This window comes from Rana temporaria, chromosome 3, assembly GCF_905171775.1.
Source record: "Rana temporaria chromosome 3, aRanTem1.1, whole genome shotgun sequence".
NCBI lineage: Eukaryota > Metazoa > Chordata > Amphibia > Anura > Ranidae > Rana > Rana temporaria.
The window spans coordinates 55,841,743-55,860,651 of record NC_053491.1 but is presented as its reverse complement, the minus strand read 5'-3'; the positions used below and the strand labels follow the sequence as shown (position 1 = coordinate 55,860,651).

Genomic DNA, 18,909 nt, shown 5'->3' with positions numbered 1-18,909 from the left:
AAAAAATATATATTTTCCAACTATATATACTCTGATTAAACCAAGAGTCCTTTGGTAAAATCAATTGGCCAGAAGTAAAGATCTAGTGATCCTCTCTCCCATTCGCTGACACACTTTTGACCAAGAGATTCCAAGCCTGCCCACCACGGCAAGGTAGACTCTTCTAGGGCAGGACCTACACTAACTACACTACTGGATGCTAGTCATCCTTTTTCTAATGTTGGATGTATGTTTGTAGTAGGCCTCGTCCTATAATCTGTGTGTGCGATCTACTCTCTCCTAATGTGGTTGTCTGTCTGTGTGCATCTATCTAAAGCATGGAGCGGTCAGTTTATGTACATCTGGACGTCCTCTTTTAGCAGGGTCGGACTGGCCTACCGGGATACCGGGAAAATTCCCGGTAGGCCGCCTGCTGTCAGTCAAATTCATCAGGTCAGCTCTGGGCCGCGGCCGCACTTTACAATTGTACCCCTGCGTGCGATATGATTAGCTGCATTTACTCCAGTGTGATGTCTATGACATCACGTTATGTTAATAAAAAGCAGCTCGCCGCTTCACTGACACTTTCCTTCCCGCGCCGCTGTGTGAAGTGTGGACTGGAACGATCATGCTGTTTGAGGGAGGGGAGGAGCCGAGCAGGAGAACCGAACGTCCCATCGTCCCATGCGGCGCCAGCACCGCCCACTATGTTTCTCCACGTGTGAAGGCAGAGCCGCAGAGGAGAAGAAGTGTACGGCGCCGGCCACCCTTGGAGCAGGGGCAGAAAAGGTAGGTGCAGAGGGGAGAGAGATTATACAGTCCAGATTACAATTTGCAGGGGCAGCAGAGGTGACAGAGAGAGAGGGGGGTTGCATGGTGCACCCCCCTTTCTCTGTCACCTTTGCTGCCCCTGCAAATTGTAATCTGGACTGTATAATCTCTCTCTACCCAGTTCCCTGTCACCCAGCCCTCTGTCACCCAGTCCTCTGTCACCCAGTCCTCTGTCACCTAGCCCTCTGTCACCCAGCCCTCTGTCACCCAGCCCTCTGTCACCCTGTCACCCAGTCCCCTGTCACCCAGTCCTCTGTCACCCAGCCCTCTGTCACCCAGCCCTCTGTCACCCTGTCCCCTGTCACCCAGCCCTCTGTCACCCAGCCCTCTGTCACCCTGTCCTCTGTCACCCTGCCCTCTGTCACCCAGTCCCCTGTCACCCAGTCCTCTGTTACCCAGCCCTCTGTCACCCTGTCCTCTGTCACCCAGCCCTCTGTCACCCAGCCCTCTGTCACCCAGTCCTCTGTCACCCAGCCCTCTGTCACCCAGTCCCCTGTCACCCAGCCCTCTGTCACCCAGCCCTCTGTCACCCAGTCCCCTGTCACCCAGTCCCCTGTCACCCAGCCCTCTGTCACCCAGCCCTCTGTCACCCAGCCCTCTGTCACCCTGTCCCCTCACCCAGCCTTCTGTCACCCAGCCTTCTGTCACCCAGTCCCCTGTCACCCAGTCCCCTGCTGTCACCCAGTCCCCTGCTGTCACCCAGTCCCCTGTTACCCAGTATCCTGCTGCCACCCAGTCCTCTGTCACCCAGTCCTCTGTCACCCAGCCCTCTGTCACCCAGCCCTCTGTCACCCAGCCCTCTGTCACCCAGTCCCCTGTCACCCAGTACCCTGCTGTCACCCAGTCCTCTGTCACCCAGCCCTCTGTCACCCAGTTCCCTGCTGTCACCCAGCCCTCTGTCACCCAGTCCCCTGCTGTCACCCAGCCCTCTGTCACCCAGCCCTCTGTCACCCAGTCCCCTGTCACCCAGCCCTCTGTCACCCTGTCCCCTGTCACCCAGTCCTCTGTCACCCAGCCCTCTGTCACCCAGCCCTCTGTCACCCTGTCCCCTGTCACCCAGTCCTCTGTCACCCAGCCCTCTGTCACCCTGTCCTCTGTCACCCAGCCCTCCTTCCCAATCTTATCACCTAGCACAGCCCAACCTATATCTCCTTCTTTCACCCCTCCTAAAATAACCCTCCTAGCACAACCCCCCTAATACTCCCTCCTAGCACAACCCACCCTATCCCTCCTTTCACTCCCTGTCACCCAGTCCTCTGTCACCCAGTCCTCTGTCACCCAGCCCTCTGTCACCCTGTCCCCTCACCCAGCCTTCTGTCACCCAGCCCCCTGTCACCCAGCCCTCTGTCACCCAGTCCCATGTCACCCAGCCCTCTGTCACCCTGTACCCTGTCACCCAGCCCTCTGTCACTCAGTCCCCTATCACCCTGTCCCCTGTCACCCAGCCCCCTGTCACCCAGTCCCCTGCTGTCACCCAGTCCCCTGTTACCCAGTATCCTGCTGTCACCCAGTCCTCTGTCACCCAGTCCTCTGTCACCCAGCCCTCTGTCACCCAGCCCTCTGTCACCCAGTCCCCTGTTACCCAGTACCCTGCTGTCACCCAGTCCTCTGTCATCCAGCCCTCTGTCACCCAGACCCCTGTTACCCAGTCCCCTGCTGTCACCCAGTCCCCTGCTGTCACCCAGTCCTCTGTCACCCAGTCCCCTGCTGTCACCCAGTCCCCTGCTGTCACCCAGTCCTCTGTAACCCAGTCCCCTGCTGTCACCAAGTCCTCTGTCACCCAGTCCCCTTGCTGTCGCCCAGTCCTCTGCTGTCAGCCAGTCCCCCTGCTGTCGCCCTAATATGTCCAAAACCGACATGCTTTTGATGTGAAAATCCCGAGATTTTAGCTGCCCCGCCTCTGTACTGTCTCTTGACTTGGTGGCCATCTGTAAGCCCGGGGCCCCATAATCTTCTATTGCCCGGGGCCCCCATGAGCTGTCAGTCCGCCCCTGGTGGCAAGTGACACACTAAATCTGGTGGCAGGGGACGGATGGCAAGTGACATGCTGAATCTGGTGACAAGTGGCAAGTGACATTTCCGAGTGTCTCCGATGCTCTCCGGCGCCCCCCACCTCTGGCCACATGCGGTATTGCATGCAATTGAAGTCAATGCGGAACAAATTATTTTCGTTTCCATTAACTTCAATGGGGAAAGTCACTTTGATATGTGAGCACTTTGGATTACGAGCATTCTCCTGGAACGGATTATGCTCGTAATCCGAGGTTCCACTGTGTAACATATATATATATATATATATAATCTCCCTAGCCCTATGTGCTTTCATATCTGTCTTATCTTTATATAATACGCTCTTTAAATGTTTCTTTAAAATGTATGGTTTTCTCTTTTATGAACAAAAAAATAATGACGTTATGATGTTGGGCTGGTATAATAATGCTATGGGGCTGGTATGAAATGTTTTCCAGGGCTGGTTTTTACTCCCATTCCGGCCCTGTCTGTTAGTGTAGGTCAGTGCATGCCAGTCATTGTATGTTGTCCAGTGTGTGTCAGTAAATAAATGTTAGTCCTGTTGTTACCTGGGCATGTAGACAAACTTATCTGTAATTCGGAGTTCATCTTGCTTTCGGTCAAAAAATCGTGGTCCTCCCGATTTGAGGATGAAGGCATCGCATGCTCTGTCCATCTTTGCATACTTCTTCAGCCTAAAGCTCTCTTCCTTCCTTTCAGGTGAAAATGGTTTTGAAATCTCCGGGTTGTTTTTTGGTTTAATGCCTTCAAGCTGGCAGGGATTATTTTCATGCTGCCCCCCTGCAAAGTGCTGTCCTAGGCCTGGGCCTTGTTGGCCTAGGCCAAGATACAGCATTGCTTGCATTTATGCCCTAAGCTGTCTATTTGATTGAATCTCTATCTATATGTAGTCTATCCGCCTGCTTGTGCTTACCTCTCCTGCTCTATGTGCCATATATATGATCAATAGCCATATATATCGAAGTATCTGATATGAGATTATATTCTCACTAGGATATATTCATAGAGGAGGAGGGATATATTCATAGATTTGAGATTATTTTCTCATTAAGATATATACATAGAGGGCCACTGGCAACATCCAGTAAAGACTGACTGATAGACCTAGCTTTAAGTAGATGGTTTTTACTGCTTTGGCCTCCTCCTCACTCCTCATGATTATAGATGATTTAGAAAGAGTGCTAGGCCCCCCACCTAGCACAAACCTTCCCAAATCTCCTCCATAGCACAAACCCTTCCCAATCTTATCACCTAGCACAGCCCAACCTATCCCTCCTTCTTTCACCCCTCCTAAAATAACCCTCCTAGCACAACCCCCCTAATACTCCCTCCTAGCACAACCCACCCTATCCCTCCTTTCTCCCCCCTAAAATAACCCTCCTAGCACAACCACCCTAATACTCCCTCCTAGCACAACCCACCCTATCCCTCCTTTCACTCCCCTAAAATAACCCTCCTAGCACAACCCCCCTAATACTCCCTCCTAGCACAACCCACCCTATCCCTCCTTTCTCCCCCCTAAAATAACCCTCCTAGCACAACCACCCTAATACTCCCTCCTAGCACAACCCACCCTATCCCTCCTTTCACTCCCCTAAAATAACCCTCCTAGCACAACCCCCCTAATACTCCCTCCTAGCACAACCCACCCTATCCCTCCTTTCACCCCCCCTAAAATAACCCTCCTAGCACAACCCCCCTAATACTCCCTCCTAGCACAACCCACCCTATCCCTCCTTTCACCCCCCCTAAAAAAAAACTCCTAGCACAACCCCTAATACCCCCTCCTAGCACAGCCCACCCTATCCCTCCTTTTTTTTAACCCCCCTAAAATAACCCTCCTAGCACAATCTCCCTAATACCCCCTCCTAGCACAGCCCACCCTATCCCTCCTTCTTTCACCCTCCTAGCACAACCCCCTAATACCCCCTCCTAGCACAGCCCACCCTATCCCTCCTTTTTTTTAACCCCCCTAAAATAACCCTCCTAGCACAACCCCCCTAATACCCCCTTTCTAGCACAGCCCACCCTATCCCTCCTCCTTCCCCCCTAAAATAACCATCCTAGCACAACCCTCTAATACCCCCTCCTAGCACAGCCCACCCACCTCTACTCAAATTCCCATTCTGGCACATGGTTATATGATTTAGAAAGAGTGCTAGGCCCCCCACCTAGCACAAACCTTCCCAAATCGCCTCCATAGCACAAACCCTCCCTAATCCTATCTCCTTGCACCCCCCTAAAATAACCTCCTCTCCTAGCACAGCCCAACCTATTGTCCTCCTTTCATCCCCCCTAAAATAACCCTCCTAGCACAACCCACCCACCTCTACTCAAATTCCCATTTTGGCACGTGGTTATAGATGATTTAGAAAGAGCGCTAGGCCCCCCACCTAGCACAAACATTCCCAAATCACCTCCATAGCACAAACCCTCCCTAATCCTTGCAGCCCCCTAAAATAACCTTCCTAGCACAACCCCCTAATCCCTCCTCCTAGCATAACCCCCTTGCCTCTACTAAGATCCCAACAACCTGGTGTGTTTGGCTTTATTTCAGCTTCGTCATGGCTTTCCATTCATCACTGACAAAGGAAAAGCCATCAAACATCTTCTGTTCCTCAGCTGAAATTGAAGGTTCGATAGGGTATCCGTCAGAATTTATGTTGTTCATCAGGTCTTCCGGTTTTATTATGTCTCTTGTGACGTCTCTGAAGCCCTAAAAAAGAAAAAGAGAAAGCCATGAGATCCACCACTTATTAGAGGAAATGCCTCTATGACCTTTGGGGACCATCTGCCCCTGTATGGACCATTCAAGTCTATATGACTGAGATGTCAGATACCAGTCACCACTGTGCAGAAGCAAAGATAAGGATTGTCACTATTAGAATTGTGCAAACTCACTTCTGAATAGTTTATATTTGTCCCCTAATTTCACTTCTCCCGAGTCTTCAGATTGAGTCAGGCTGAGATCTGCCAGTTGCTATCCTCTCACATTCACAGCGTCACGCATTGGGGTTGATTTGCTTAAAGGGGTTGTAAAGGTACAATTTTTTTCCCCTAAATAGCTTCCTTTACCTTAGTGCAGTCCTCCTTCACTTACCTCATCCTTCGATTTTGCTTTTAAATGTCCTTATTTCTTCTGAGAAATCCTCACTTCCTGTTCTTCTGTCTGTAACTCACCACCGTAATGCGAGGCTTTCTCCCTGGTGTGGAGAAAGCCTCTTGAGGGGGGAGGGGGCGAGCAGGAGTGTCAGGACGCCCACTAAAACAAAGCTTCTTTCTCTATCTGCAAAGTAGAGAGTGTCCTGACTTGCCTGCTCGCCCCCTCCCCCTCAAGAGGCTTTTTCCACACCAGGAAGAAAGCCTTGCATCACGGTGGTGAGTTACAGAAAGAAGAACAGGAAGTGAGGATTTCTCAGAAGAAATAAGGACATTTAAAAGCAAAATGGAAGGATGAGGTAAGTGAAGGAGGACTGCACTAAGGTAAAGGAAGCTATTTAGGGGGGGGAAAAAATCCTTTACAACCCCTTTAAGGCAAATGTACTGTTTACTGCAAATGCACTTGCTCCAGAGCTTAGTAAATTAGGTAAACTGTGTAAAGAATACTGAATTGCATGCAACAAAAAAAAAAAAAAAGTTTTTGCTTGCACATGATTGGCTAATAGAAATCAGCAGAGCTTTCCCTCAGAACTAGAGCAACTGCACTTGCAGTACACAGTATATTTTCCTTTAGTAAATCAGCCCCAGTGTCTGCCAGCTCCTGAGTGCATAACAGCATTAAATAAAAGAACCCTGTGGCCATGAAATGTAAGTCTTTCCCAGAGACTCTCAAACTGATGAGTCAGATTCAGGGTAAAGCTAAGATGACAGATGAAAATTCTGCAGAATTAGAATAAATGAAGTCTGAATATTCAGATTCTCCCCTCCTAGCACTTATACGGACTTACCTGAGATAGAAATATGTATATACTTGCCTATTTTTAGGTGATCCTGCTTCACGGTGTCAGCCAGCAACAGCTGCAGGGGAGAGCAGGGAGCACCAAAAACTGTTGGGCCATATGAGTCTATGGGTGTCAACACTCCCAGGCATTCCAGCCATTGCCGGCACTCTTTGCTCTCCCTTGCAGCTGCTGCCGCTGACACAAGGTGGATCACCTGACCAGATTGGAGCAGCCCGATAGGTAAGTATACACATATTTTTTACATAGGTTAATGAATATAGATGTTGGGGGAGGGGGCATTTTTTAGGTTAGTTAGTGTTTAGCTTGGAATTCCTCTTGAAGCACAATGATACTCTGTCTCACAAATGTCATTGTTTCCTCTATAAACACCCCCCCCCCCCCCCGCTAAAAGTGTCATGATTGGTCACAGCTGTGTACAATGACAGGTTGGTGGACCGCACATAAACACACTGCTCAGATTTTTTTTACGTACCTTCCGTCGCATGGAAAAAGGAGGGGGTCCCTCCCCCGCTTCCAGTTCCTTCCAGTTTATGCCGTTGAAAAATGGATGATGTTGTATGTCGGCAATGAAACTCTTGCGCTTGAATGGAAATTTAATCAGGAGCTGTGGGGGAAAAATAGAAAAACATGAGATGACAGCTATGGCATAACATTGCTAAGAAGTCTATTTATACAGTCCTGTGGCCTTCACTCTCCGCACATCGCAGGAAATACTCCACACGGCGCAGGTAATGTACATCCTATTAATAAAATGCTGGGCGCCATGTGGAGTCTGCGGTGTGTTCTCTGCATAATGCTGCAAATAATGCGTAATCATACGATATGAGTGCTGTCACATGACACTTTATTTTTTACAATCATTACAATGAATGGGGCTTCTCTTATTTTTCAAAGTCCCAAAGCAAGTGAAATTTAAGCTACATTTATAAAGCACATTGGCTCCTCGGCTGAGCCTATATGTCAACTTTACCTGTCCCACTTGGACTGTCACTACGTACCTTTTCCAGAAGGTCCTTGAGAACGGGGTCAGGGGCAGGGTCGTCTGGGAAGCATGGCAGACCATACATTATGCCTTCTGAAGAAGTGCAAATGTCTTCAAAGGCAAGTCGACCCAATGCAAATCGAAATAGTAAGACCCCCAATGCAAAGTAATCCACGGCTCCATCATACGGCATTTCGAACAACATCTGTGGGAAAATCAGAGAGAGAGAGAGAGAGAGAAGGATTAGAGTGACAAATCAGACTGGAAAACAGCAACATCATTTAGAACAAGGCTCCACCCAGAAGTTTTCATTCAAATGTATAACTTAGGTCATTAAGAATCATCCAACCTCTATGTGGAGCCGACATAAACGAGGCATTACACACTGTCTGTACACACAGAGCTATAAGTACAATTCTCTGACCCTTGCAAAACTGGCGAGTGATTTTTATCCTGACAGATTACTATTCAGAATAATTGAGAAGCGGAGGGGGGCCCTTTACAAATTTTTTTTTTTTTTTTATAAAAAGAAAATTACAAAAAAGGGGGGTTGCCATCCGGGACCTCTGGGCCCTTTAATAAAAAAATAATAAAAAATATATATAAAATAAATAAATAAACATTTATAAAAACAAGGGGGGGTTGCCATCCAGGGCCCTGGGGACCCAGAGGTAATAAAAGAAAAACATTTATAAAAAAAAAAAAAAAAGGGGGTTTGCCACATGGGGCCCTGGAGACCTCATGAGCACTTTAATAAATAAATATATATATATATATATATATATATATATATATATATATATATATATATATATATATATATATATATATATATATATATATATATATAAAATAAAAAGAAAAACAAAAGAAATAAAATATTATAAAAAATATATATTTTTTATAAAAAAGGGGGGTTGCCATCCGGGGCCCTGGGGACCTCTGGGCCCTTTAATAATAATAATAATAATAATATATATAAAAATGTATTTATTTTTTTATTTAAAAAAAAGGGGCGTTTTTTTATCCCGGGCCCTGGGGATCTCCGGGCCCCTGCGGACCCCCGTACCCCTAAGAAAAAAAAATATATATATATATTTTATAAAAAAAAAAAAAAAAAAAAAAAAAGGGGAGTTGCCATCTGGGGCCCTGTGGGCCTCCGGACCCCTAAAAAAAATCATTTTTTTTTTTTTAAAGCGGGTTGCCATCCGGGCCCCTGCTGGCCGGGGCCCATTACAACAGGGCCAGTTGTACTGGCTTATCAGCGGCCCTGAGAATAATGATATCAGTGATACATAGTATATGGATTTAAATTAATCCTGAGCAAAGAGACGGGACCCCCAGGGCTGGATGCTAAACTGGACAGGACCCCCAGGGCTGGATGCTAAACTGGACAGGACCCCCCAGGGCTGGATGCGAACTGGACAGGACCCCCCAGGGCTGGATGCGAACTGGACAGGACCCCCCAGGGCTGGATGCGAACTGGACAGGACCCCCCAGGGCTGGATGCGAACTGGACAGGACCCCCAGGGCTGGATGCTAACTGGACAGGACCCCCCCAGGGCTGGATGCTAACTGGACAGGACCCCCCCAGGGCTGGATGCTAAACTGGACAGGACCCCCCAGGGCTGGATGCTAAACTGGACAGGACCCCCAGGGCTGGATGCTAACTGAACAGGACCCCCCAGGGCTGGATGCTAACTGGACAGGACCCCCCAGGAATGGATGCTAACTGGACAGGACCCCCCAGGAATGGATGCTAACTGGACAGGACCCCCCAGGGCTGGATGCTAACTGGACAGGACCCCCGGGGTTGGATGCTAATCGGACAGGACCCCCAGGGCTGGATGACTCCCGAGCAAAACTTCCAATCCCAGAACACAATCAAATGTGAGCTTTCTATAGTCCAGTTAAAGCAGTTCTTTATTGCCCGGTTATTGACACATTAAGGAGAACCTATCCCTGTAGATTAAACTTGTCCCAACTTCCTATCAGTGCTGAAAGCTCTGATTATTCAACTTCCAAAAGTAGGGATAGTTCCAGGGCAGGCCACACATACGGACATGCCAGCCATGAAACGCGCACTGCTGCTGGGAGTCGGTGCCTTTATTTAGAGCTAGATAGGATCCTCAGCTGAGACTGGTAAAAGCCAAGCTGACAGGTTCTCTTTTTATTCTAGCTAATAATTGTACTGTGTATATTGGTTCTCTATCATCTAGGTCTAATCAGATTGATAGTTGCACTTCATACACAGGTTCTCTTTCATTCTGGACAGGCCCGATCTGGTCCTTTATTGCCAGATTTAAACAGGTTTCTTCAGGACTAATATGATAGATAATTGCTGTGTACATGAGCATACTACAAAAGTAGAATTTTTTTTTTTTACTTACCTCTGGAGCTCCATTATACATATGTCCCAAGTATTCTGTCACCATGTTGTCTCCAAACACGTTTAAAGCTGCCAAGCCGAAGTCAGCAATATGTACATGACCGACGCTGTCTACAAGAACGTTTTCCGTCTTCATGTCCCTGTGGAGAAAAAAAGTGTCAGGACTGCAGTTTAGACAATTATCCCCCATATACCCCAATATTACTGATCCACAGAGGGATCGACAATCACCAAGCTCCCTTTTCTAGCACAGTCCATGCAATTCAGGAAACACAGTCATATCTTTCATGAACTGATTGGTTAATGACAGCACAGCTCATTTAGTGCACTTACCTTCCACCGTACAGACCACTACTGGGCATTTTATAAACAATGCTTTTGGGTAGCTGTTGTGTCCTCTAACCACTGTGTACCAAGACATGCTTGTACAGCTCAGTACACAGACACAGTGTGCAGAGCTGATCTGAACAGCTCAGTACCTTGTGATTGCTGTGATGACCACATTGCTAATTGCTTCCCTTCCGCTTACATCAGAGGAAGGAGAAGAATTGTAATAACCCATGAATAGGGAATGAATGGAACAGCAACTGAACCATTCATTCATCGGGGGGGTTGGGGTGAATTGTAAAATGATTGAAGAATGTTATACTACCTGTGAACGATGCCTCTGGAATGCAGGTACTGCAGACCACACACGAGCTCCGCTGCCACGAGTTTGACGGTGGCGAGGTCCATTGTGTCGTCAGTTATGCCAAGGACCTCACCAATGTCAATCAGATCTCCTCCCCTCATGTACTCCATAACATAGAATAAGTAATTCTGGGGAAAGAATACAGACAGGTCAGTGAATGAATTTCAGTTACAAGGTCCAAATTAAAGAAACGTTACAATTTTCTACCAAAACAAACTACATGATATCTATCTATCTATCTATCTATCTATCTATCTATCTATCTATCTATCTATCTATCTCTCTATCTATCTATCTATCTATCTATTATATCTATATCTATCTATCTATCTATCTATCTCTCTATCTATCTATCTATCTATCTATCTCTCTATCTATCTATCTCATAAGTAAGTAGCTGTAAGTAACACATTGTATGATTTGCTATAGCATCTCACTTTCAGGCATTTGCTGTAAATACTGTTGTGTTCCATGGAGAGATTACACATATACTAAACTTCTAAGCAATGTACATTATTTGGTAACATGTTTCTGGTGTCTTCTCCTACATCTGATTCATCTCATCCTAGATACAAGCAATGTTTGTGCTCCTGTATGTCACATTTTATATATGCATTTGATAATCCTGTCTTTTTAACTTTTCCAACATTAGACTTACCTCCGTCTGGAATGTGGCATAAGCATGGGCGCAGAAAAGACTGCCCCCAGCTATCTCCATGGCTATCCGCTCATTTAGCACCCTGTCTGGGTTCTCCACAATTGGTTCTCTCTTGTGGGCTATTTTCACAGCCACCAGTAGTCTGCTGTCACGGTGTGTCGCCAGCACCACCTGTAGGAGAGAGACAGTTAATACATCATCTTTTCCATGCACTCTAGCTGTAATATCATTATTATACAATCCTCATGTTCTATGCCTAATTATCTTTCATTTTTTCTGTCCTGTTGGTTTTGCCATTTAATTAAATATGACCGACTACCATATGTGTTCTGTACACAGAGAGAGACTCAGCCTTATTCACCACAGGAGGCTTATTTATAAGCATCATAACTCAGAGCGACCAATCAGAATTCACCCTGCAGAAGTCAGACGAGGTGGACTGCCAGGTACAGTGTGGCACTCCCCATTACAATGTTCCCTTGCAGTGGGGTCACCCTCTGCTCTACAAGGGTTAGTTGCTCATTGTACTTTGGGGATGATGAATAAGGTGATATACTGTATTTACTGTATTCCTTACTCCTGCAGGCTTCCCCCCCCCCACTGCATGACCACTCCCCCCACTGCATGACTACTCCCCCCACTGCATGACCACTCCCCCCACTGCATGACCACCACCCCCCCCCCCCCCCCCACTACACTTCCCTGGCGCTGGCTGCCAGGGAAGTGATTAATAAGTTAAGGATCTCACCATATTCACCTCTCTCTAGGCAAAATGAGCATTTAACCCTTGCAGTGGTGGGGGACAAGGGTGTACAGATACTCTTGTTCAGTACTTCATTCCCATCCTTCTCCTCACAGACTTAGCTGAGTGTACATGTTTATGCTGCACATGGTGTACAGTCTTCTGTGAGGAGGGTCATATTGTGTCCCCCCATGTTTATGGTTTCCTTAGTACAGTGGAACCTCGAATTACGAGCATAATCCGTTCCAGGAGAATGCTCGTAATCCAAAGTACTCGCATATCAAAGCGAGTTTCCCCATTGAAGTCAATGGAAACTATAATAATTTATTCCGCATTGCCTTCAATGGCATGCAATACCGCATGCGAACAGAGGCAGAGGGGCGCCGGAGAGCCTCGGAAACAGCCGGAAAGGCTAGAGGACAGCTCGGCTGAACTCGGCGAACCTCGGAAAGGCTCGGGAACGTAGTCTTTCCGAGCAGCTCCGAACGGCGCCGTTCGACTCCAGCACCCCCCACCTCAGGCCAAACGCGGTACTGCACACCGCTTTGGCCTGAATCCTGCTCGTTTTGTGAGTCAACACTCGCAAACCGAGTTAGGATTTTTTTAAAGCGGATGTGCCAGTATAAAAAAATATTAAAAGCCAGCAGGTACAAATACTGCAGCTGCTGACTTTTAATATTAGGACACTTACCTGTCCTGGAGTCCAGCGCCGTCCGCAGCATAGGATGAGCGATCGCTCGTCTCTCTGCTGCTCCCCCTGCCATCCTCAGTGAAGGAACCAGGAAGTGAAGCGCTCCGGCTTCACTACCCGGTTCCCTGCGGCGCATGCGCGAGTCGCGCTGCGCCCGCCGATTGGCTCACACGCTGTGTGCTGGGAGCCGAGTGTTCCCAGCACACAACGGGCGACAGACGGGAAGTCAGAAAAACCCGTCTTTTGCCTGTAGCATGTGGCCGGAAGTGGGTGCAAATACCTGTCTTTAGACAGGTATCTGCACCCCCCTCCCCCCTGAAAGGTGTCAAATGTGACACCGGAGGGGGGGCGGGTGCCGATCAGCGTGAGTTCCACTTTAGGGTGGAGCTCCTCTTTAAATACAGTGCTCGTATTGTGAAACGCTCGTTAACCACGTTACTCGCAATCCGAGGTTCCATTGTAGTTATCTTTGATCACTTACCTTCCCAAAGGCTCCTTCTCCAAGTATCTTATGGAAGATGAAGTCCTCCACACCCAGGGAGGCCGTTTCACGTTCTTTTCTTTTTGTGCTGTGAATCGATGTCGCTCCGCTAACTCCTAGAGAAAGAAAGAAATTACATTTATTACCTCGTCACCAATCATGTTACAGGAATTGAAGGCTCCAAAACAGAAAGAACTGCTAAAACAGAGTACAGCAAACAAAAACATTTTTCTTCTGCTAGAACTGATCATTGTTTTGCATTTAGGGCACTTTCACACTGGGGCAGGCGGGTGTCGGCAGTAAAGCGCCGCTGTTTTTAGCAGTGCTTTACCGCAGTTTAACAGCGCATTTCAGCCAGTAGTGGGGTGCTTTTAACCGTCCCTAGCGGGCAAAAAAGGTTTAATGGCACTGCCCATTGATTTCTATAGGCAGGGGCACTTTAAAAGATGCTGCTTGCAGGACTTTTTTTTAGCATCCTGCCAGTACACCGCGACAGTGTGAAAGCCCTCTGGCTTTCACACTGGAGTAACAGGAGAGGCGCAATTTTTAGCGCTATATCGCTTGTAATACGCGTCTCAATGTGAAAGTATCGTAAAATGGTTAAACAAATGTCAAATGAATAGCCAATTCCACTGCCACAAAGGAAACCAGTTCCTATTCAAACAGCTTCCATCCCTGGTATACTTGGGATCTGACTGCCATCTCATCACTCTTCATGCCAGGATTAGAAAAAAAAATCTGACCTGATAGAAAGCCAGAATTATGATGTCAGGCCTGGAGCATGAGCCATTAAGAGCAGGTCAGCAATTGGAGCCCCTATATTGTGTTTACAGGTTCCCTTTACCCCTTCCTGCTAGCTCCTTATGACCATTTCAACTGGCATCTTTGGTCTGTTAAAAAAAAGCTGAACCACAGACTTACTGGCCAGATCACCAGGTGATAAACTATGTAAAAGATGGAACTCATGAAAGCAAAGACTGTGGTCTACTGACAGCCAGTATCATGTATGTCATTTTTCATTTTGGGCAGAGTTCCACTTTAACGTTTCTGAATCGTCCTGATAACAAAACAAAACTCTGCTGTTTGAGTTCATTTTAACTAATGTTGAAGTTGGTGGAGAATTGCCTCCCCTCCCCCCCTTCCCCATATACTATATAATAATCCATCGTTATAACACTTACCTGCTTTGTCTGTTCTTCTTTTCTTCATCACAGGACTCTCACATTCAGTCTCCTCAGTAGATTTCCTCTTCTTGCCTCTCTGTTCTGTAGCGTCCTGTACTGTCTCTCTAGCAGTGTAACATCTGCTCAGCGTCTCAACATCCTCCTCTGAAGAGCTCTGTACTGTCCTCTTCTTCACCACAGGACTCTCACATTCAGGCTCCTCAGTAGATTTCCTCTTCTTGCCTCTCTGTTCTGTAGCGTCCTGTACTGTCTCTCTAGCAGTGTAACATCTGCTCAGCGTCTCAACATCCTCCTCTGAAGAGCTCTGTACTGTCCTCTTCTTCACCACAGGACTCTCACATTCAGGCTCTTCAGTAGATTTCCTCTTCTTGCCTCTCTGTTCTGTAGCGTCCTGTACTGTCTCTCTATCAGTGTAATATCTGCTCAGCGTCTCACCATCCTCCTCTGAAGAGCTCTGTACTCTCCTCTTCTTCATCACAGGACTCTCACATTCAGTCTCTTCAGTAAATTTCCTCTTCTTGCCTCTCTGTTCTGTAGCGTCCTGTACTGTCTCTCTATCAGTGTAATATCTGCTCAGCGTCTCACCATCCTCCTCTGAAGAGCTCTGTACTCTCCTCTTCTTCATCACAGGACTCCCACATTCAGTCTCTTCAGGAAATTTCCTCTTCCTGGAGCTTTTCTCTTCTGCAGAGTTGTGTACTGTCTCTATGGCAGTGTAATATCTGCTCTGCTTCCTTGTAGTCTCAGGATCCTCCTCTGAAGAGCTCTGTACTTTCCTCTTCTTCACCACAGGACTCTCACATTCAGTCTCTTCAGTATATTTCCTCTTCTTTCCTCTCTGCTGTGCAGCGCTGTGTCCTGTCTCTGCAGCGCTGTCATATTTTCTCTGCTTCCTTGGAGTTGCACCATTCTCCTCCACAGAATTCTCTCCTTCCTCTCTAGTGCTATCAGATACTTCCTCTCTGCGCCTCTTTTTGGCGCTCATATCTGAATTATTAGATGTTGAACAGCAGACGTTCTCAACTCTGCTGACTTCTTCTTCCTCCTCCTTAGATTCCCCAAGTTGTCTCTGGGCGATTGGAGCAAAACTCTCCTCCCTCTTACGGATCTGTCTCACCATTTTAATTTTTTTTTAAATATAAGTATAAACAAACTGCTCTTTTCCTCCTCGGTTGCGATGTCCTTCCTCTAATATATATTATATAATGTTCTATATAACAGAATAAATAATTCAACAACTCTGAAATGGAGCAACTGTAAACACGTCTGTCCTCTACAAGCTTCTAGTTAGAAGTGTGAGTTTCATCTGTGAGCAGCTATTTACCAGGAAGGACTCACTATGCGCTATGAGGTCACAAAGGAACATCGTTGCCCTGACAACTAGCTTCCCCCACTCCACAGAACATGCGTTGCCACGGCAACTAGCTCCACCCACTCCACCTCTGTGGAGAGCTTCCTGGGTGGCAGTTATTATGCAAATTAGCAAAATCCCTGCTACATTACTGGACACAAGATGTGACCGTTATTATGCTAATGAGTTCAAATTTCCTTCTAGGTGCCATTCACCTCCTCTGTCTGTAGTGTTGTACAATCACAAATCATTCTACAATAATATAATTATAACTGACATATTCTACTCTATTTATTTATTTTTATTTGCAACATCGGCTGGATCCAGTACACAACACTTACACATTTTACATATATGTGCCATTGTGCATGTGTTAATTGTAAGTCTTTAAATTAAGTGAGCTTCTGAGGGTTTGACCACTTGACCACTGGGCACCTAAACCCCCTTCCTAATCTGACCAATTTTCAACTTTCGGCGCTCTCACATTTTGAATGACAATTACTCAGTCATACAACACTGTACCCATATGAAATTTTTGTCCCTTTTTTCACACAAATAGAGCTTTCTTTTGGTGGTATTTAATCACCGCTGTGTTTTTCATTCTTTGCGCTATAAAAGAAAAAACTGAAAATTCTGTAAAAAAAAATGAATTTTTCTTTGTTTCTGTTATACAATTTTGCAAATTAGTTATTTTTCTTCATATATTTGGCCAAAATTTATACTGCTACATATCTTTGGTAAAATAACCCAAAATTGGTGTATATTATTTGGTCTTTGTGAAAGTTATAGGCCCAGATTCAGAAAGAACTTACGCCGACGTATCTACTGATACGCCGCGTAAGTCCACGGATGCGCCGTCGTATCTATGCGCCTTATTCAGCAAATAAAATACGCCTGAATTTGGGCTTCATACGACCGACGTAAGTCTCCTACGCCGTTGTATCTTTGGCGCATATTTACGCTGGCCGCAAGGGGTGCTTCCATTGATTTACGCGTCGAATATGCAAATGACCGAGATACGCCGATTCACGAACGTACTTGCGCCCGTTGCTGTAATCTACGCCGTTTACGTAAGGCGTACGTCCGGCGTATAGTTATTCCACCTAAAGCAGGTGTAAGTCATGTTAGGGTATGAACGACGGAACAGCCGTCGTATTTTACGTTGTTTACGTAAGTGGTACGTGAATGGGGCTGGGCGTAGGTTAAAATTCACGTTGTTGCCATTGAGCTGGCGTATCTTAGGGTGTAAATTCGACGTGATTCTGAGCATGCGCCGTTCGTTCGGCCCTTCATTTACATGGGGTCACGCTTAATTTTTATAGATCACACCCACTACCTCCCTACTTTGAATTAGGCGGGCTTACGCCGGCCAATTTACGTTACGCTGGCGCAACTTACGGAGCAAGTGCTTTGTGAATACTGGTCTTGCCTCTCGGTTTTACGTCGGCGTAGCGCATATGAGATGCGCTACGCCGGCCAAAAGATGCGCCGCTCTACGTGAATCCGGGCCATAGAGTCTACAAGTTATGGTGACAATCTCAAAATCTTCATCTCACCTGAAGTTTTGACGACCTATCTCATTTCTTGACACCCTAACAAGCCAGGAAAGTACAAATACCCCCCAAATTAAACCATTTTGGAAAGTAGGCATTCCAAAGTATTTAGTAAGAGGCATTGTGAGTTTTTTGAAGTTGTAACTTTTTTCACACAATTTCTTGCAAAATCAAGATTTTTTTCTTTTTTTCCCCCCACAAAATTGTCATATTAGCCAGTTATTTCTCTCACACAGCATATGCATACCACAAATTAAACCCCAAAATACATTCTGCTATTCCTCCTGAGTATAGCGATACCACATGTGTGAGACTTTTACATAGTGTGGCCACATACAGAGGCCGATATGCAGGGATCACCATCAGGTGTTCTAGAAGGATAAATTGCACTTCTAATTTCCTGACTGCCTCTTGTACTTTTGAAGGCCCTAGAGCAGGGGTGGGCAATTATTTTTTCGATGGGGCCACATGAGAAACTAAAAATATTTTGGAGGGCCGGGCCAAAAGGCTAAACTCAATACTGCATAAAATCAATTGTATTTCTTTATAAAAAGCAGTAAATATCATTGTTGGACAACTGGTACGAGTACTTGTTATAGTTAAACAATGAAAAAGAGGCACAATAAACCATTTTTCTGATTTAAAAAAAAAAACAATGAAAAAGTGAGGTTGCCTTACAAGAAAAAGAATTTAATTTATTAAACAAAATTTCCCAAAACAATGAACATTTTTCACTATTTGTGACTCATATTAGTGAAAATTTCCAGAGAGGATCAGAGACTGCGGACATGATACCAGAGAGGATCAGAGACTGCGCACATGATACCAGAGAGGATCAGAGACTGCAGACATGATACTAGAGAGGATCAGAGACTGCAGACATTGTCCCCATAAAGTCCTGCCAAACGACAATGTATGCCATGTCATAAATTATGGTTTATGTATGTCTTATTGTCTTAGTGATTGATTCACATCACAACTTCATTGATAGCTTTTTTTTTGTATAATTTTTAGTTTTGCTCATTACTGCCACACACGTGCAATGCATGGCTGCATGTGTGTGGCAGTGATGAGCAAAAGCAAAAATCATACAAAAAATAAGGGTATCAATTTCAAATCAATGAAGTTGTGATGTTAATCAATCACGAAGACATACATAAACCAGTGTGCCATCAATTGCTGCCAGTGTGCCATCAATTGCTGCCAGTGTGCCACCAGTGTGCCATCAATTGCTGCCAGTGTGCCATCAATTGCTGCCAGTGTGCCATCAATTTCTGCCAGTGTGCCATCAATTGCTGCCAGTGTGCCACCAGTGTGCCATCAATTGCTGCCAGTGTGCCATCAATTGCTGCCAGTGTGCCATCAATTGCTGCCAGTGTGCCAT

At 46.2% G+C, this 18,909-nt stretch overlaps 1 protein-coding gene across 1 annotated transcript; it reads right to left on the bottom strand.

Annotated features, from left to right (window-relative positions):
- Nucleotides 1–5,389: 5,389 nt before the first annotated feature.
- LOC120930342 (protein kinase C delta type-like) lies at nt 5,390–15,741 on the bottom strand. Its single transcript, XM_040341542.1, has 8 exons — nt 14,619–15,741; nt 13,438–13,553; nt 11,524–11,694; nt 10,827–10,993; nt 10,176–10,314; nt 7,802–7,990; nt 7,276–7,407; nt 5,390–5,557 (listed from the first exon to the last, which is right to left on the bottom strand). The coding sequence occupies exons 1-8, from the start codon at nt 15,739–15,741 to the stop codon at nt 5,390–5,392; spliced, it is 2,205 nt and encodes a 734-aa protein (XP_040197476.1).
- Nucleotides 15,742–18,909: the final 3,168 nt, after the last annotated feature.